The sequence below is a fragment of the Microcebus murinus genome, chromosome 1 (genome assembly GCF_040939455.1).
Source record: "Microcebus murinus isolate Inina chromosome 1, M.murinus_Inina_mat1.0, whole genome shotgun sequence".
NCBI lineage: Eukaryota > Metazoa > Chordata > Mammalia > Primates > Cheirogaleidae > Microcebus > Microcebus murinus.
The window spans coordinates 121,656,356-121,678,117 of record NC_134104.1 but is presented as its reverse complement, the minus strand read 5'-3'; the positions used below and the strand labels follow the sequence as shown (position 1 = coordinate 121,678,117).

Here is a 21,762-nt window from a genome sequence, read left to right as displayed (position 1 = left end):
CAGTGCTATCCAAGCACTTTCCAGAAAAGAGCAGAAGACACGGCTCTGCTGAGTAGATCCCCTCAAATGCACCTTGCTCAATTAACTCCAAATTCCAGGCTTGTGTATGCACTATTTCCATGCCTTCACTTTGACACTTCACCTGCCACCATCCAGTCTGAGGTGCAAGGGCTGTTTGCTCACAGTTCAATCCTCTGGGACTCTGTCATACCACCTGGCACATCACAGACTCTCAAAAAGTGTTGTATGGATGGATAAATAGGAAGGGAGGAAAGGTGAGAGGAAGCAAGGAAGAGACAGAGGCCAAGAACATGTAATACTGCTCTTCGTGAGAAATAATATCCTACTAGCATAAAAGAACTGGGTAAAATCATAAGAATTTTAAAAGTATACTTTGGGAACAGTGATGGTTTTAAAACATTTTTTCTTCTTTCTCAGAGATAAATCCAAATGTACTATTTTAGTAAACAGAAAATATCTCATATTATTTAACCATCAAAAAAGGCCTATTTTGGAATATTCAGATACTCTATGCCTCCCAAGATGAGGAAAAGATGAAATAGGAAGCACACAGTATCACCTACAAACTATTCTTGCCAGAAGAGATGGTCCTGAATCTAATCAAGTACAAAATCTAACTACTAGTTTACAGGAGAAAGAAAATCATGTTAAATGACACCAGGAAGATATAGCACGTGGGGGATTCTATGGGACAAATGATACAATTTCTACAATAAATAAATAATGTGAATAAAAGGGGTGGTTGTTTCTGATTAATACAAAATACATATCAACCAAACACAGCTGTGTAGGCTTCATTTGGATCCTGATTCAGGGGGAGGAAAAAGACATTTTTTAAAGAATCAGATTAATTCAAACATGGACTAGCTATTATAAGACATTAAGGAATTACTGTTTATTTTATTATATGTGATAAATCAAAGGGAACAGGTATTGGGTGATTGCGAATTTTTTAAGGCCTTTTAAAAAGAGATCCACACTGAAATACTTAAGAGTGAAATGATAAGATGTCTAAGATGTGCTTGAAAATACTCTACCTTAACACTCCTAACCAACCACAAAAGGAAGAGGGAATCAATGGAAGAACACTGGCAAAATGTTAATCACTATTAAAGTTGTATGATAGGCACGTGGGGGTTCATCAAAGTATACTCTGACCTTTTGTATACTTGAAATTTTCAAGGAAATGTTTTTTAAGTCTACTTCCATGAAGAGAATCTAGTATCCTTTTAAGATACTGCTATCACAACTACCTCAGGAAGAGTAAGACTCAATGATGTTTCCATGTCAGAAAAGAAAAAAAAGAAACCTGTAACAGTATTTAATCACAACCCATACACAAAAATAAAATCCATTTTGCATATCTGCTCTGTAGGTTTAAATAACATAATATCTTTAAGCTTACACTTTCACCTGGATGAAATTAGCCAAGAGTTAAATCCAGGCCACAAGTTAGATTTTCTAACCCTCTGCTAATAGATAAAGATCTTGGCCAGTTGAGGTGGCTCAGGCCTATGATCCTAGCACTCTAGGAGGTCAAGGCGGGAGGATTGCTTAAGGTCAGGAGTTAGAGACCAGCTTGAGCAAGAGAAAGACCCCATCTCTACAAAAAAACAGAAAAAATTAGCCGGGCATGGTGGTGCACACCTGTGGTCCCAGTTACTTGGGAGAGCTAAGACAGATAGATCACTTCAGCCCAGGAATTTGAGGTTGCAATGAGCTAGGCTGATACCAGTGTACTCTAGCCAGGGCAACAGAATGAGACTGTCTCAAAAAAAAAAAAAAATACAGAAAAAGAAAAAGATCTTACACATATTTCATATTCATACTTTATGACTGCCCAAAAAGACATGATATAAACTCTTATAAAAGATTTTGAGCTAACTTGTTATTTATTAATTTTACTTCTCAAAATACTCAATATTCCATAGTTTCCTTTGACCTAACTACCAATCTATAAAACATCAGGAAAATAAATAGCATAGTGTCATTATCATTACCATTTGACCACCTGGAAACCACAGGCCTCCAAGTTGCAGACAATCATGTTGATACATAATCACCCATTTTTTCCACCCCCAATAATGAAGAAAGATAATAGAGTAACACTTACAAATAGTTCTGCTAGTGTTTTTGTCCAAAGCTGAAGTTTTTACTTCTTCAAGTTCTGAATTAAAAAGAAAATATGCTTTCAAAATTCTTTCATTTCCATGAAAATCCTTAACTACTACATATAATTACATTTTCTGAATTTTCTCTAACATAGTTTTGCATTCTATCAGAACATTGCCTGAACTCCATACAGGTATTTGTTTGCAAAATAATGAAAGCTGCATTACTATTCTGATAATCATCACTGCAGTCATCAATCAATGTCTGTGCTAGCATTAGCCAAAGGGTATTACTTATAGATGCTCAACGAAAAAAGGTTTCTGCGGTCAACAACTTTGAGAAAGCCACATACTACATTGTCTCTTTGAAGGTTCACAGTGCACATTATCAGATTATAAAGGCTCAAAGGGCTCTAGAGTAACAGAACGTATCCAATCCATAATTCCCACTCTCATATGATAAAGGAAACTCTTCTTGCCAATAACATCTATTAACATTCCTTATACTACAAATATGTTTTCTGTTGCAGACCATTTTTGAAATGTAGTAAGCTGGAAAACCAGATAAATAAATACATAAGGATCAAATATTAAACGAAGAGTCATGAACATAAATTGAATGACCACCAAATAAAAGAGAGTGGTACAATATTAACCTTAAGTCTAAAACAGAACAGAAAATTACACCAACACAGAATTTTAATGTCAATTTTCATGTGCCTATTAAAGAAAATGGAGAAGGTATGGGATCATTCTGAACATCAGTTGATCATTATTAACCTTAGCAGGTATTAGCACTGATGGGATCCACAGATCACACCAAGTCTGGTCATCCTGCCTTTAAGCGTAAAAGATGAAGCACCATGGTGTAGTCAGTCACTGCCCACTTCCCTGAGGATCAGGAAATGGATGTTCTACACTCCTCACAGACTGGCTGTGTAAGCCTAGGTGGCCTTTCTAAGGCCCAGTCTGTTTATATCAACTACATAATAACTAGGTTGGACTAGAGTGTCTCTAAAGTCCCCTTTGGCTTTAAAATTACATGAAAGTAGGTGTATCACTGAATACATTAGAAATGAAAAATGTATCAAAATAATAAAGCTCAAAGGTGCTAACTTTTCATTCTTAAAATATCTATTCTAATGCAATATAGCTTTTTCATTGGCATGTACCTGGACATTAGCCATTATAACTCACTTACTAGCCTTAAGCATTTTCATAACACCCAACACTAATCTCAATTAGGAAATTTATTAAAAGACAATTTAACAAAGAGGCTAAGAGCACAGGTCTGCATCCCAGCTGCACCACTTAGCTGTCTGACCTTGGCAAGTTGGTTAGATTCTCTGAAGCTCAGCTTTCTCTGCTGAAAATGAAGGTAATAAGACAATCTACTACCTAGGGTTGCTGTAATGATTAAATGGGTTTTACACATGTAAAGAACTTAGAATAAAGGCCGGGCGAGGTGGCTCACGCCTGTAATCCTAGCACTCTGGGAGGCCGAGGCGGGCGGATTGCTCAAGGTCAGGAGTTCAAAACCAGCCTGAGCAAGAGTGAGACCCCCGTCTCTACTATAAATAGAAAGAAATTAATTGACCAACTAATATATATAGAAAAAATTAGGCGGGCATGGTGGCGCATGCCTGTAGTCCCAGCTACTCGGGAGGCTGAGGCAGTAGGATTGCTTGAGCCCAGGAGTTTGAGGTTGCTGTGAGCTAGGCTGACGCCACGGCACTCACTCTAGCCTAGGCAAAAAAAAAAAAAAAGCGAGACTCTGTCTCAAAAAAAAAAAAAAAAAAAAAAAGAACTTAGAATACAGTAAGCACTCATAAGTTTAGGGTTTTTTTTTTAAGGTTTTGGGTTTTTTTTTTCCCTATCTTAGATACTAACCAATTCTTCCTACAAGACTTTGTAAATTCAGGTCACTTTACCTGTGTGGAACTTAAAGCAAGTGGGTTAGATGAAATAACCTTTAAAAAGAACTCTAAAATTCTTTGATTTATAACCTAGCATACTGAAACTCTTTCATAACCATTGTAATTTCTTAAGTAATAGATAATAAAATATAATCGAAAGCCAAATACTACTAACATGAAGTTCCTATGTATGGTACTCTAAGTTTTAGGCTAGATTTAATTAATCTTAAAAAATAACAATATCAACAATAAAAAAACCTCTGAAACAGGTATCATGCCCATTTTACAGATGAAAAAAAACTGAGCCTTAAGAGAGATTAGTAACTTGCCTCACTATCATGAAAAGAGCAGAGCTGTCATTCCAATCCAGGTCTATTTGACCCCAGAACAATGCTTCTGCATAAAAGTAACTTTCTAAGGAAAACACAGTTAACACTCAGTCACTCAGGGCCCCTGTTAGATTTACCTTATTTCTTTACCTCTTCAGCCATTTTAGTACTATTTCACATTCCTAATGGAAAATATACTAGCAATATTGAATGAGGCCTGAGTAAAATTCCTGGCTACAAACTACCTGGTGATTATTTTAAAATTTCATCTGTTAGTGCTTTTTTCTCATTTGTAACTATAATTAAGACTTGGTCAGAATTAGATCTGCGAAAAGACAACAAAATCTACTTTTGACCTTCTCATGTCTACATAAAACACATCTTGGTAAAAGTAAATTCCTTACTTTTGTAGCACATTTTCCTTCGCTTAAAATTTAGGACTGTAAAATTTTTTGAAGAATTTACTGTCAAATTGAGCTGCATAAGTATCATAACTTCAGAATCTACTTTGCCAGTACAGGAAAGCTCGACCCGAAACACTGTTTAGAAAAAATAAGAAAAAAGTATTTTAATTTTCTAAAAATCAACTTTAATGTCTAGAAAGTGGTTCTATTAAACATTTTAGAATTGTTTTTGCTTCAAAACTAAAAATAATACATTTAAATAAATTAACTAAACAAAAGCTTCTAGAGATCTTATCTTCAGACTACCATAACTCAAGACATTAAGCATTTCATTCATTATGGATATAAAAGTTAGCATTAAAGAACATACTAAGATGTAAATGAAGAGATAATTATTTTTAACTTTTGCTCATGGTTTTTAATATACTAGTTTGTCTCATAAGTCCTGCTATTCCAAAACAATAAAGCTACAGGATCATAAGGCAAACCTTGCTGGCCTTACCAGTCACATCAGCAATTGCAACAGAAATTATATGATAAAAAAGAAAGATAATTCACTATCAAAATGTAATTATCTATTGCTCTTAATGAAAAAATTATACATAAACCTATAAATGAATTTGATAAATTCTGAACTATGAATTAAAAGCATCTATCTAAATAGAAACTGGTTGTTCGATCAATAACTGTAGCAATGAGATTACAGACTTTAGTACATACCATTTTTTTCCTCAATCTTTCAGTTTAAGATTCTTTTTCTACAAATTAAGAATACCTCATTCTCCTATCTGTATAAGTGCATAAAAGACATGGGCATTTCTGAATTTCTTTACTGACTCGTAAAAATTAAGTAGCCTTCCTGTGCTTGCTTAAAGCTTAAAGTGTGTCACTAATAACAGTGAATAAGATTGCCAGTAAAAGTTCCACAACACTGCTGTGGCTTTTACTTTCAATTTTTAAAAATTTCCATTTTCTTAAAATCTCACATCTTCAAGAGCTTTTCTAAAAAGTTGCTCAAAAGTAATTAAATTGGTGTAAATAAGTTACATAATCCATTTACTCAGATATATACTAAAGTGCATATTCTGTGCCAGACATTATGCTAGGCACCAAGGGAATTACCAGATAACATAATCAGTGCAAAAACAGTTAAACACAAGGTTCTCTGGGGCAGGAAGAACAACAGAAGAAGGAGGTAACTGGAGGGAGAAAGGAGGCAGAAAAAGGATAGTGCCAATTTTGAGTCTTGCAGGATGAATAGGAGTTCTCAAACAGAAAAGAGGAAAAGATAGTTCCAAATACAGAGACCAGCAGGTGCAAAGGCTTGGATATCAGAACTGCAGGTAGTCTGAACTGCTGGAAGCTGGGACAGGTGTAGCAACAAGGCTACACAGGCGGGCAAAGCTGGATGGTAAAGGAACCAGTACACAAGCTGGGGAGTATGGAATGTGCAGTTGATGGGATCGGGGGCACTGATGGACTTGATGGCACGTGGTCAGATGTGAGTGTGCAATGATCATCTGGGCCACAGTGCGAGATGTGGGACTTCATCAAAGAGAAATAAAGATCAGGCACAGAGACTCATGCGGAGGTCAGTGCCAACAACACAGAAAAGGAGATAAGGGAGAGCTGAGCACAGTTTTAGAAGGATGGAAAAGAGGAAATGGTTTAAGAATACGGTACAAATAATATTTACAAAAACTACTTTTCAAAGAACTTATACATCTTATGCCTATTAAGAGACACTCTATATCAGTAATTAAACTGCCCTTTTTGGGATGTGGAGGACACAACTGAAAGCAGGATGCTAGCTCTGTCTTTGAGGACTCTTACTCACCTGATAAAGTGCGTGGAACCTCCCCCTGAACAGAAATGTTGACCTGGGGCATGTCCATAGCCACAAAATTGTCTACTTGGAATCCTAGCTTATATTCAACCTGTAAAATGGAGAGAAATAAACTAAAATGGATCTGTGATAACAGAAAGGGCACTAATAGCTTGACTTGATTAATTAGCTCATTAACTAATCAATGCATGAGTCTTTCATATGTTCAAACAATTTAGCTATAAAAATAATCCAAACTGTCATAAATAGTCCTGGGAATTTTCATTTGGATAAAAATTCAACCTAATAAGCCACCCTCTATTGTATGTCCAGAATAGTACAACCACTCTTCTATAAAACCTGCCATTGAGGATTCAGAAATCCTGTTGAGGACTATAAAGCCATCAACAGAGAAGACTTAGAGAGCCAGATATGAAAAATCAAGGAGTTGAGACATAATTGACAGACCATAAGTAGTCAACAGTACCTTCTCTGATTGATAAAAGCAAAGATCCGAGGGCCTCCACGTGACTGGTGGATAAATATCTACCTTGCAGACCTACTCACCCAATAAGCAGATTCCAAGACACAAATTTCTCTTATAATATCTATGTCACATTCTCTAGTCTGCCTTTCACCAATAAGAAAATTCTTGTTTGGATCCCCAGCTATCCTCTGGACTTGTTTTTCAAGTGATTCAGAATCCAGAAGGGAAGACAGGTAACCAGTGAGACATCCCTAGAATACCAATATTATCTACTGGCCTGTCCAATGGAGCTTAACAGAACCAATCAGCATCAACAAATAATTATAGCCCGTTGCTACAAAGAGTTCATGGAAAAAGCAGCTCAAACTGCAAAGCAATAACTGAAATTCAGAATAGCTGCCACCTTCAAGACCTTCAGTGAGGCCTCAGAGTTCACATCACTCTTTGTCCTGCCAATGGGGTCTTGATAAGTATGGTACCCCTCTCCCATTCAGTGGTCACAAGGGTGGTTTTGGTGGAGGGCTAGGATTGGCACAGCCATGAGGCAGTGGGTTGAGAAAAGAGGTTCAAGAAATCATTCTTTTAAGAAATTTAACTAGGAGGAATAAGAGACAAGTATTGTGGGGGAATGTATACATGCTAACAAAAAAGCCAATGATATGGTAACATAATAAAGATGAAAGGAAAGAGGGAAAGAGTATCATTCCTGATTACAAGGGATGGAATGGCACCTGGGCATTGGCTAAGGCACTGGATAAGGAGGAAAGCTCAATCCAGAGTTTGGTTCCTCTTTGGGTTTCTACTTTCACACTCAACTTAAAAAGTCTCTGAGTTAACCACTGTAGGGCTATGTAAATATTAATCTCTTACTATGCAGTTAAATAGGTACATAGACAGCTGTTAAAGGCTGTATTTGGAAAGTGCCACATTCACAACAAAGAAAATGTTCTTGCTGCAGCACATGAGAGACTAGAAAGTGTTCATGCTCACCTTAGCACACCACAATACCACTACTGCCACCTGAGGGTGCTAGAGAGCTTACAGCCAAAGAAGTTTGGCCTGGGAATGAGCAGGCTTTCCAGCAATAAAACGTCAGAGAATGCACTGATTATATTCCTACGTCCATGCTATCTTTGAACAGAACCATACATGAAGGGCTGGTGCACAAGAGAAGTTATTAGCACAGTCAGCAAGAACTGGATTTGGAACCATGAAACCATGTGACCCTTAGGTAAATTAGTAATTTCGGAGTTTCGGTTTTTGTAAAATGAGAATAATATGTTACGAGGATCAAATAGGATAATTAAGACAATACACATAACTATTAGCCTGGGACAAGTCCCCTCTGATAAATGCAGACACAGCGGCATCAGCTGTCATTCCAGAGATGCTGGCTACCTTATCGCCATGCTGTACTTCCTCATAATCACCAGCCTAATGTTGGCCCCAGGGATTCTGACACAAACCTTCCGGTACTCTGTCAAGAACACTGTTGCAGCCTTTCTGTTGTGTCCCCCACTTGGGAACCTCACTATTCTGAACAGCCTCTTACATTTTCAACCTCTTCACAAATGCCTTCCCCACCTTCTTCCCCAACCTTGCTTTCATCAGAAGTCATCTCTTCCCCTGTCATTCAGATCCTACATCATCTGACCCTCAGGGCCTACATAGTAGGGTCAGCATACTTTAAGGATTATTAAGTCCTTTCCAGACATCCTTTCCTCATGCAAAATCCCCTTTACTCTGAAGCTGAGCTCTTCTATTTATAGTGGCTACTTGTCATGCCATCAAACACCAATGACACACACAGGACTCTGCAGAGGCCTTGGGCCCTTGGCTCACTTTGTCTTCTGCCATCTCCCTGCTGGCTTCCACATTCGGTGTTCAATATTCCTACATACTAAAGAATTGCTCCATAACCAAAACAAATGCAAAAATACCATTCTATCACAGATTCTATCACTACCTCTGACTACCTCTATCTGACTCCTACAAAACCAATTCTCCTACAAAACCAACACTTCAAGTCAACCAAGGGCTATGCTCATAGCTGGAATGCAGTGGCCAATTAAGCCACTTCCCTCTTCTCCAGCCCAGCCATTACCCCTGGTTTCAAGTTTTCCACTGCCTGTGCCCCAAAGATGACATTATTGACACAGTCCTATTGGCACCTTCAGCAGGTTCACTTACTCCTCCACACCCCTAGAGGGCAGCCCCAGCATCCTGACTGCCCCTTAAGCTACTGCCACTGCTCAGCACTACTAAAGGAAGTCACAACCCAGACAGAAAGAGCTCTACCCTATGATGACTCCCGTTTCAGGGGAGGCCCTTACTCTGCTTATCAATCCCTTTCTCACCGACCCTTCTTCTCTCTAGTCTTCTCACTCCAAACCTCACAAGTCCTCCTTGCTTCTTCACTCTCAGGCAATGTTCTTATCCTCTATGGCTAGCCTGGAAGGGGCCCCCTTTCTGCGTTTCTTTTCAGCACTAGGCAAATCTGTTAGAGCAGCCATTCTTTGCACTCCAGTCCCAAGCAAAGGTCCATTCTCCTCTTCAAATAATAAATCCTTCTCTCCTAGTACACTAGGTTCTAGCCTATTTCACCACTGATGGGATTTCATTATCATCAACTTGTATCTCTTGTCCTCTTTTATCTTCAATCTCTCCTGTATGTCCAATTACCTACTAGACATATCTACCTAATAATCCTACAGTCCTCAAACTTAACAGAATCAAAGTCAACCTTTGTTTCCCCAAACTTGCTCTGTCTCCTTTATTCTAGGTCTCAGTTATTGAAAGTTAGAGGAGCACCTGACCAGGGACTAGAACCCTAATAAAGCAGAAAGAGTGTGGCAAAGGAGTTAAGGGTTCCAATGGCAGTGTTGAGGGTGAGGGCAGTTCCAGCACCCGAGTATCTCAATGTAGCAAGGGGGAGAGGAAGGTTGGAGGGAGGGAGATGAGGTTGGGACTGGAGCTGGCTAGAGTGACGGACATGGTGACAGGTGGCAAAGGGCTGAGCAGGAAGTTTGAGAAGGCAACCCCTTTGGCCATACCAGCAGCTTGGAGGGATATGAAGTATTATATAAAACATAGAAGCCTGCCCTTCACCAGCTCCCTTTTTGAGGGACTATCTAAACATGGGAGGCATTCACAAGGCAGTTCTATTCTCTCCCTGCAGTCCTTAGGATATAAATTTTTAAATTGCAGTTTCTGGGATCAGAGAAGATATAGCCAATTATTGAAGTCCAATATTTCTCTACTTTAGCATGCATCAATCTATAAGGAATCTCACTTGTCAGTCAACATTTGAAGAAACAGATCTGGTCAAAAGCTAAATTTATAATCTACTAGAACAAAGACATCTGAACAGCAGTTGCATATCAGAAAAAAAGAATGAGCCAAAATACTTCAGAAAAGAAACTAGAGAAAAATATAAATATTTGAATAAGTAAAAAAATAAACATTTTTACTAATCTTCCCTTCCTTGGAAACAAATTGCAATTGCAAATAGGCAGTTGATGAGTAAAGCCATTTCCTTCTGGAACACAGACTGTACAGATTTAAGTGAATACATTTGTCTATAGCCAAACAGCCTTTTAATTTCTCTGAAAATACCGGAAGTACTGCCTTTCTCATAGAAACCTCACTCTGCTGGGGACACAGGGGTTGCTGTTGGAATTTGGACCAGTTCCCTGCAGATCCTTCTAGACAATGAGGAAGAATTCCTGAAACCAGAGAAGAGCTATGGGGTGAGGGCAGGTGGTAGGAATATTCTGCTACATTTTGGCATATTTTTGCCTTTCAGCTATCTAAAGTATCTACTGACACTTAACAGAAGCAGTTGCATGTTGCTTTCCTGGATACTGGGGAATGTTTTGGAATACAGAAGAAACCAATTATCTGTTAAAGCCTCCCAATAGTCTGCTTTGAGTTTGTGGTCTTGTAAAAGAGAAGAAATTCCAGAGTTCTCCCATCTCAAAACGCAATTAATACAATGGTCTTTCCTGACCACTCACTAAGGCAAGTGTGACATATATGTTAAGAGTAAGACACAGCTCCAAGCCTCTGAGGGGACCATAGTCTGTCTGGCAAGACAAAACAGAATCCTGTAAAACTGAAGAATACTGTTAGCAGAAGCTACAGATATGAGAAATTAAAATATCTACAATGGTGAACTGACATACCAGGGAGTCTGGAGATCTTTGGAAGCAAATATTTTACCTTCTGGGAAAATTTTAAAAACCAAGAACTGAAAGTTTCTGATAAAGCGTTAGAGCTTGATAGCCACGGCCTTCCTTTGGAAAGTTTATGATTGCATCTCAGTGTCACATGATCAGGGGAAGAACCCTTCACCATGTCTCCTCACTCTCTTGTGTGACTTTCCCATTTCAGGTCATCTCTACTTCTTGCTTCCCCTATTCCTACTACTATTTTAAGCAAATCTCTTCCCAAATCTGGATCTCAGTTTCCTCTCAACCATATAATAACACAGACATTAGAAGGAGAAAAAAAGTACAACTCTATATGAAGAGACAGAGATCCTTTACCAGGATATATTGTTCAGTACTCTGCAGACTACAGAAAAGTATACTTATGTGTTTATGTGTGTACACACACACACACAAACACACGGATGCTTATGTATACTCCAACTACCTCTAGAAGGAAAGACAAGAATAAAGCAATAGTGGTTGACTAAGGGAAGGGGACCTGGGTGGCTGGAGTGCTCAGGAATTGTACTAGAAGATGTAGGGGAATTATTTTTCACTGTATACCCTGTATGCCTTGCCAATTTGTACCATGTGCATTTATTATCTACTCATAAGATTAATTTTTTAAATAAACTTTAATGAATCAACTGTGCTAAAAATCACCTAATTATGACCTATAGCTAGAATTAAGAGCTCCAATGGTGGCCAAAGCCTGAAACTAGATTAACACATGCATATTCCTTCGTTTTTTATTATAAAACATTTTAAGATATAAGATGTTTGGTTTCATCTAAATCTTTATACCTGGTATAGATGAACTTGTGAAATTAGTTTAGCTTTATATTCAATCTATGAATCACATTCATTTTTCCAAACTTAGACCTCATTCTATTCAGAGTAAAACACCTAAAAAATCCTATGTATGAAACTACTGCTGAGTGTACCTAGCCCATGTTGTCACACTTCCAAAAACAGGAAAGTCGCCACAGTTCAACTTTGAAAAGCACTGACTACTCAGAAATTTCCCCTTTTTTGAGTTGTGTCTTGTGGTTTCTACCTATAAATCTTTTCTGTAGTCAGTACCAGGTACTACACTAAGCACAGGGGATACAATTGAGGTGCTCAACATCTAGGAGGGAGACAGAAAAATAAATCAACTATTAAAACATTCTTAGAGTATGACTAGGGCTCTGACAGAGGATACAAAAAAGGGCACTTGACACAGCTGAAGAGGTGACACTAGGTCACAGTTTTATGAAATAAATAGGAATTAATCAGGTAAAAAATGGGGAAAGGACATTTGTAGCAGAACAAATAGCAGCAATGTGACAGATCACAGGGCACTCAAGAAATTGCAAGACAGACAAAGCAGCATTAAAGGATTGGCTGGAGAGAAGGCAGAAAAGAAAGGCCGAGACCAGATCGTGAAGACCCCCCAAGAAATCAGAGCTTTATACCGGTAGCAACAGAGAGCCCTAGGGTGGCTCTGTGGAGGGTACAACAAGAGGTCAGTCTAGGGGCACAGAGACCAATTAGAAGACCACTTTCATATCTAAAAGAAACAATGAAGGCATAAACTAAGGATGAGGCATTGGGTCCCAAGAGAGATAGAAAATAAATCTAAGATATAATTTTTAGAGAAAACCAACTAGATTTAGAAAGTGTAGAAGGAGACTAGGATCTCTTCTAGGCTTCTGGCTTGGTCATGTAAATAAATGGTGATGCCCTTCAATAAGTCAGGAAACTCCTGCCTTACCAGAATAGCATACCAGCAGTAGCAACCTAAATGTGCACTGATGATATTTATTTATACCCACCAAATAAGTAGTTTAGAAATTATACTCTACAAGTTAATGTGAATAACATAGAAGTACAATCAGGGCTATACCAAGGCTTCCCCTTACCAAAACATACTCGCCAATACTGCTACCTTTTCAAGCATATATATCCATATAAACCCCCTTCTATCTACTCTCTTCCACTCTTTCTTCCTCCTGTGACAGGCTGCGAAGACCCAGGCAACCACTACCAGCAATGTAAGAGCCCCGAAACTCATTCCAAATAAAAACATCCAGTGAATGTGCATTTTTTTGAAAGGAATGAGTAAAAGAACCTTTATTCTGTTCTAATTGCCACTTCCTACATTGTCTTTTTATTCACAAATCACTACCCACACACTTGCCCAGGAAACATTTTCATGACATATCAGCATTGTTTTTTCCTAAGTGTGTCCAGAAATATTCACATTCTGCTCAAGGTCAGTAGAGCTACCTAGAATAAAACCCTCTAATGAATCTGTTATTATTTTAAAATATGTGTATTATTTGTTTTTATATTCAACATCAAAGGTAGGAATAGTAACAAAGAACTATCAATTATTTGGAGAATATAAGAAACTTCTCTGCCTAAAAGATGCTCATAGAAACACTGGGTTTCACAGTTGCAAGGGAACTTAAAAATCAAAAATAAGACACTCCACAAATGTTTGAATTCCTTCTATAACACTCTTATCAAATGGTTATCCAGTGCAGGTCTGATCTCTTCTAGTGAGAGGAAACATACTACCCTCCACAAAAGTGAAAGCTAGTTCTAAACTCAGATGCAAAAACTAGTGGTTGAAAGGGTGTTGAGGAATGAGATTTTTTTTAATAACACAGCATTTCAAATTATCTCCCCACAAATTACTTATTAATTATAAAGGGAAAAAGCTTTACAGTGGAGAAACCTGGTACACTGAGTGTTCAGAGTTGGCAATACCAGTAATGGGACAAACTGACATCATGTGCACAGTGAAAGACAGCACTTTTGTGGTATCACTGCCAAAGAGACATTTCTAAATTTAACCAAGAAGAAACCTAAGACAACTCAAATTAAGGACATTCTACAAAATAACTAGCCTTTATGTTTCAAAAATGTTAATGTCAAAAAACACAAAGAAAAGGTATAAACTGTTCCAGATTGATAGAGAACTAAAGAGACATCAACTAGTGACAAATTAGCTATAAAGAACATTATTGAGATAACAGATGAAATGTGAATACCAAATATTATAACAATATTAAATTCCTGATTTTGATAAGTATACTCTGGTTGTGTAAAGAATGCCCTTGTTCTTAGAAAATACACACTGATGTAAGAGAGGGAGGAAAGGAGCAAGTAGAACAACCCAGGAACAATGGGTAAATCTGTGTTAAAAATATATTAGCTCTTTGTATTATTCTCATAACTTTTATGTCTGAATTATATCAAAATTAAAAGTTATCAAAAAGAATAACACAATGTTATATAAGAATACTGAAAAATGTGTTATCCCAGTTTCCTTGAAGAGTTCAGGTGCCCACTCATTGAAACTGACATATCTCAGTTTAATATGTCTCAAGTGAACCTTTTTTGAATTACCCATACCATTTATTTTAGTACTTCACATATCCAGGTTACTATTCATTAAATGTTCTTAACTGTTTCACATGAATTTCTCTCTTGACCTCTGTTTTTGCAGTTTTCACCCTAAAGAGATCTACTAATGAACATAAAGAGCATATCCCATATTTGGATACACCAAGGCAACAGTGCTGGACAGTTGAGATGCTCCAGACTGCAAGGTACATAGGCTATAGCCAAGATCCAAGCTAATTCAACATTAATCACAACATTCCTGCAGCTATGCTTTAATGTGTGTGTATAATATTTCTGTAATATGTGTGTGAGTACATATAAAATATATATTTATAAAATCACTTTTACTTATCTGATTGGCAAACAAGTATACTTAAAATATTAGTGTTAGGAAGTGAAGAGAAAAAATAAGCACTCTTATTTACTGGGTACCATCTTGGGAGAGGTAAGGGAGAAACAATTTGGAAATATCAAAATTTTAAACATGCATACTCTACGATCCAGCCATTTCACTTCTCGGTGATAATTCACTATCCAGAAATAATGCCACAAAGTACACAAAAATTTCTGAACAAAATGTTCTTAATGTATTTATATACATATAAACGTATACATGCATATGCATATACACATACATACATACACACATATGGATACACGTTCACACACATTTTTTCTGTTTCTATGTTTATCAATGGCAAAGGATGAAAAAAATTTTTAAATAAATTTAAAAAATAAAAGAAATAACAAAGGTAGAAATATTAATAAAAGATGAACTGTCAACTTTTTTCACTATTCCTTTACTACGGATTTTGTCTAGAAAATGAAGTGAGGAAAACTGTATAACAGTGAAGGGAAGCATTGTTTGAAATAATAATATGCTATTAAAAATCTAAATGTCCATCAATGAGGCACTTAAATGATGATACATCATTACATCCACACAATATCATATTATAAAACAATTAAAGAGAATGAGTGAAATAGAGAAATAGAAAGATGCCAAGATACATAATTTAGTAGGGGAAAAAGTACTGTACAACATATGTGTCATAAAAATCTCTTTTTTGTTTAAAAAGAAAAAAAAAGGGACCTTGAAGAAGTTCCACCAAACTATAAACAATTACTTCTGGCTGTAGAACTATAACATCTCATGGTTCTTAAAACATTTCTGTAATATTTTAAGTTTCCCAATAATCGTTATTGTTTTCTACTTAGAAAACAATTAAGATGAAAAAAATCTATATTAAAGTGGCCAAATTTAAATAACTTGCAGCAAATATCAGGACAGACACCACTTTATAATACTTAAAAAAAAAAACAACTCTACAATAGGCATTCTTATTTTTAGTAGGAAGACTATTTTTATTTCCCAAATAAAATTCTACTATGAAGCCTATCTAAAAGCTGATAAAAGAAATTATAGTTGGGTAGGTAGGGGTGGGGGTGAGGGGAGCTCCATGCTCAGCCTCCCACTCTTTGACTTCGGAGGAAACTTATGTTCGAAGAATCTAGGCAATCAGAGGAAATGCAAAGAATTTAGTAACAAGTAAACCAAGCAAGGGGTTCTTAGGTACTTGAGTTTAGCCCCTTATGGTTAAAGGAGCCTCACCACAGGACACAAGTGGGCTGCATCTGCTGTACCTTTCTTTCACTGGTCTCCATAAATGGGTGAATTATACCCATTTTACCAAACTGTCCAAAAGACCAATCTTACCAATTCCTCCAATCCTACCCATATGGTTTCACGCTAACAGCGTGGTCATTATCAGGTCCACTGTCCTCTTTCCAAGCTACATCTGGATGCCTATTTGAAAAGCCTGAAAGGATATAAGTGTTCTGCCATGTGCTAATCATCTAAATGACGGCCATCTTCATTCTAAAGGATGTGAGAAATTTTATAGGAATAGGCTAGAGATTTAAAATATAAATCTGAAAAGATCCAGTACTGTTATATAATAGCACACTGCCCAGTGACCCTTTTGTACATATGGCAGCCCAATCCTCGAATATAGCCCTTGCCTCTGGGTGGCCCTGTCCATGACATCTACGGTTAATGTTAACCACTCTCTTACCTTGGACTTTGCATGCCAAGTGAAGTGCAGGAAATTTGTCTCACTGGGTACTAACAGGTTAAAAGATAGAGCATAGTGACTAATAAGGTCGTTTCTCACATAATAAAGTTCTGCATCAAGACCTAGAAAAAAATAGGGAAAAAATAATTAAACACCTAAAATACCCTCAAAATCATACCCATCAGTATTTCAAATACTAATAAAAGAGTGAAGATAATATTGACATACAAGTACACATCACAAATGGCTCTCACATGAAGCAGGAAGGATGTTGGATTTTATCAATACCAACAAAGATGAAGAAATTGGGACTCAAAATAATTAAGCAGTCTCTGGCCAAAAACAGGTATGCTGGAACCAGAACTCTGGTAGCCACTCTTCTGTCTTCTAAGGGCCAAGTGTGATACTGTTTCATCTGGACATAGTGCTTCTTACAGGAAGGTCTACAAAGAACCATCCCTTATCCCAAAACCCTGATGTGGATTTAGGAAGAGAGATTCAAAATGAAAGGGAGAAAGGCACCTAGGTTAAAACATAAGCCTGAGCCAAGGCCTTACACTCCCAGCCAGAGATGATCTCTGCTTCTCCCGAAAGCACAATGTCCTTGCCACTCTGACAACGCTGACCATGGTACACTCACAGCAGGTGCCCCGCATGTCCTCTTCCCTACCTAGACTACAAGGTGAACATTTTCATCATATCCTCAGGACACATCTCTCTGCACAAAGCATTCAGTAAACACTTGTTAAACAACCGGTTAGTACTACAGACAAAACAGATAAATGAAAAACCCAAGCATGCTGAAGTGACTCCCAAATTTCACTCATTTCCATACAACCTTCTCAACCAGTGCATATCCAACCTCCAATAAATATCACATTCTCCAATTCTGTCATACTCCTTTATCCTACTTGTATTTAATTGATTCAATTTTTAAAAACAAAAATTTTAAAGACTAAGTTTAACTCTTTGCACTCGGATGTTGAGTGTGACTCAACACAGTTAGCAAAAATTATAGAGATTAAAATTACTCTTTGCATGTATCAATAATTTGAAATATAAAAAAATCCAAATAAACAAGTTTGTATGAAAAGAAACTCCAGTTTTTTATTCTACTACCACACTTTGTAAAATCTGGGGTATTTAAAAAATTAAATCCCAAGTAGAATAAAGGAATCAAGAAAAAAGCAAGCAAGTGCAAAGGGTTAATAACTGCCTTGAGTGGAAAATCAATAGTTTTATGAAAAAATACAAAGTAACCAAAAAACAATTAAAAGAGAAACAAAACAACAGTACTAAATTCTAGCTAAATAGTGGTGCCTACCAAGGAGTCAATGAGCTTAAGCCCAGCTCATTGTTTACCAATGGGAACAAGAGGGATATTAACAAGTGTTTGAGAAAGGTATAAAAAAAAAAAAATCACACACAGGCTTTCTCCATGATAATCCAAAAGAATTAAAAGAATAAAAGCAGGGAATAACTTTTTCTAGAATTGATTTACTGTTATTTAAAAGTTCCAAACAGGTGTCCCTCTAGTAATACATGATATTCCACAAGTTGGAGAGGAAGAAGTAACAGAAGAGACCAACCATGTGAAAACGTAAATTTAACATTTATTAAGCCTGCACTATGGGTCTGAAACCTCACAGTATGCAGAGAGGTCAAGAAGGAGATCTCCTATCTTCCAAGAATATAGATATAAAAACAACTCTGCTACAGATATTTCTACTGTAAAATTGGTTTTCTCATTTCTGAACTGTATCTAATATAATCATTAATTCAGAAATCAGATTTGAGGCTTACAGCGGGGAAAAGCTAGTGGATAGCACTGCTTTATTTAACCTATGGTACCAAGTGCCAAGGGAAATTCAGTGGCCTTCTGCAAAAGGTTCTCCCAATGGCAGGATAGGAAGGGCTAACAAACAACTGGGGAGGGAGAATTGGTGGTGTTGAAGAAAGAGGGAAAGGAGTAATTATAAATAACTTAAATTTGCTTATTTTTAAAAAAGCCTGAGTCTTACTGTAGTCTGGATACATACTGTTTATAAGAGACACACCTACAACAAAATTTAGAAATACATGCCAGGTAAATTAAAAAAAAAAAAAAGTAGAAGAGGCAGTATTAACATGAGACAAACTAGAACTCAAGGTAAAAAGATTTCATACTAATAAATGTATTAATAAATATGATTTCAGAGCGGGGTGTGGTGGCTCACGCCTGTAATCCTAGTACTACTCTGGGAGGCCAAGGCTGGCAGATCAAAGTCAGGAGTTCGAAACCAGCTGAGCAAGAGCGAGACCCCGTCTCTACTAAAAATAGAAAGAAAGTAATTGGACAACTAAAAATATAGAGAAAAAATTAGCCAGGCATGATGGTGCATGCCTGTAGTCCCAGCTACTCGGGAAGCTAAGACAGAAGGATTGCTTGAGCCCAGGAGTTTGAGTTTGCTGTGAGGTAGGCTGATGCCACAGCACTCTAGCCCAGGAAACAGAATGAGACTGTGTCTCAAAAATAAATAAATAAATAAATATGATTTCGTATTAAAAAACAAGAAGATGCAATATTATAACTACAAAAACAGCTTCAAAAAGAAAACAAAAACCTATAGGAAAAAAGGCAAGAATAAACAGATAAATTCACACAGTTCAGACTTCCTTATTTTAACTTAAAATATTCCAAGCCTTTAGACAAAGCTTTCTTTAACCAATTACAAATCAAAGAATCTTTAAACCCACATACAACCTGTAAGCCCTTCCCCACCCCTTAGGTTTTGAGATGTGCCACCTTTTTGGGCCAAACCAATATACGCCTTCCGTGTACTGATTTATGATTTTACATGTAATTCCTGTCTCCAGGAATGTATAAAACCAAACTGTAACAGGGCCACATCAGAGACATTTTCTCAGGCCTTCTTGAGGCCATGTGCTCCAAGGCTGTGGGCCATACACATTTGGCTAAGAATAAACTTCTTTAAATTATTTTACAGAGTTTGGATAAAAAGGATAAAAAAAGGATAAAACATCATGACCAAGTATATATTAATGGTTAACCTTTTAAAAATTAACAAAATTCACTGGAGTAGAGAAATAAAAGGCTAAAAACTCAGACCATCTCAATAGATACAGAAAAAGCATGTGACAAAAATCAAAGCATATTAATGATAAAAACTGTCAGCAAACTAGAAATAGAAACTTTTTTAGTCTGGTAAAGACTACATACAGCTAACATCACGATGCTGAATTACTGAATCTTTTCTCCTAAGATCAGAAATAAGGCAAGGATGTCCACATTTACCACTTCTATTCAATCTCATACTAGAGGCGCCAGCCAACGTGGTAAGATAAGACATAAAAAGCATAGGACAAAGTAAAACTGTCATTATTCACAAATGATTGTTGTGTGTGTAGGTAACACTATGAAATCTACTAAAATACTACTAGAACCAATTAGTGAATTTAGTAAGGTCAAAGAACACAAGGCCAATATTAAAAAAAATATATCAACTGAATTTCCAGATTAGGAACTGGAAAATAAACTTTAAAAATACCATCACTTTAAAAAACACCAGGGACCTAGTAACTAAAGCTATGTAAGACCTCTACACTAAAAACTATAAAACATGGCTAAGAAAAATTAGAGAAGGCCTAAATAAGTGGAGAGATATACTGTATCATTATCTTAAATAAGCCTCAACACTGTTAAAGGTGTCAAGTTTCTCAAGTTGATCTATACATTCAATGTAATTCTAATCAAAACCTAAACAGATTTTTTGAAGAAATAAATTAATTCTCAAATGAAATTCGAATGCCAAAACAATCTTGAAAATGAAAAAACAATGTTGGAAAATTCACATTACCTGACTTAGTAGTATATTGAAAAGCTATAATAATCAAGACAATGCGGTACTGGTATAAGGATAGACCTACCAATAGAATAAAACAGAATCCAAAAAGTAAACCTGCAAATACAGAGCTAATGTAATTTCAACAAAGGTACCAAGGCAATTCAATTAAAATATTTTCAACAAGTGCTGCTAAAGCAACTGGATAAACACGTGGGACAAAATAAACCTTGAAATGCAAATTAAAACCACAATAAGATAATCCTCACTCCAGTTAGAATGGCTATTACACTGTTGGCGGGACTGTACAGCCATTATGGAAAACTGTATGGTGGTTCCTCAAAATATTAAAAATAGAAATACCATATGATCCAACAATCCCACCATTGGGTATATATCCAAAGGAAATGAAATCAGTATGTCAAAGAGATAGCTGCACTCCCATATTTATTGCAGCCCTATTTACAATAGCTGAGATATGGAATCAACCTAGGTGCCCAACAACAGATGAATGGATAAAGAAAATGTATATATATGTAATACATCATGGAATACTATTCAGCCTTTAAAAAACAAAGGAAATCCTGTCATCGACAACAACATAGATGAACCTGGAAAACATCATGTTAAATGAAATAAGCTAGACACACAAACACATGATCTCATTCATATATGGAATCTTAAAAAAAAAGTTAATACCACAGGCCTGGTGTGGTGGCTCATCACACCTGTAATCCTAGCATTTTGGAGGCTGAGGCAGGAGGACTGCTTGAGGTCAGGAGTTCAAGATCAGCCTGAGCAACAGTGAGACCCATCTCTACAATAAAATAGAAAAATGAGGCAGGCATGGTGGCATGTATCCGTAGTCCCAGCTACTTGGGAGGCTGGGACAGGAAGATCACTTGAGCCGAGGAGTTTGAGGTTGCAATGAGCTATGTTGATGCCACTGCACTCTAGCTTGGGCAACAGAGCAAGACCCTGTCTCAAAAAAAGTTGATATCACAGAATCAGGGAGTAGACTAGTAGTTACCAGAGACTAAGTGGGGGAGGAGGAATGGGAGCAGGGGAAGAGGCTGGTCAATGGATACAAACTTATAATTAGATAGGAAAATAAATTCTGGTGTTCTATTGCACAGTAGGGTAAC

At 37.0% G+C, this 21,762-nt stretch overlaps 1 protein-coding gene across 2 annotated transcripts in view; it reads right to left on the bottom strand.

Moving 5' to 3' along the window:
• Window positions 1-21,762, bottom strand: part of RYK (receptor like tyrosine kinase) — an 89,658-nt gene that overhangs the window by 44,725 nt on the left and 23,171 nt on the right. For both annotated transcript variants that reach the window (XM_076005350.1, XM_020288009.2), the window contains exons 2-5: window positions 16,776-16,897; window positions 6,619-6,718; window positions 4,782-4,916; window positions 2,135-2,188 (exon numbers count right to left, since the gene is read on the bottom strand). In XM_076005350.1, coding sequence (XP_075861465.1) covers window positions 2,135-2,188; window positions 4,782-4,916; window positions 6,619-6,718; window positions 16,776-16,897 — 411 coding nt within the window. The remainder of the gene's footprint in view (window positions 1-2,134; window positions 2,189-4,781; window positions 4,917-6,618; window positions 6,719-16,775; window positions 16,898-21,762) is intronic.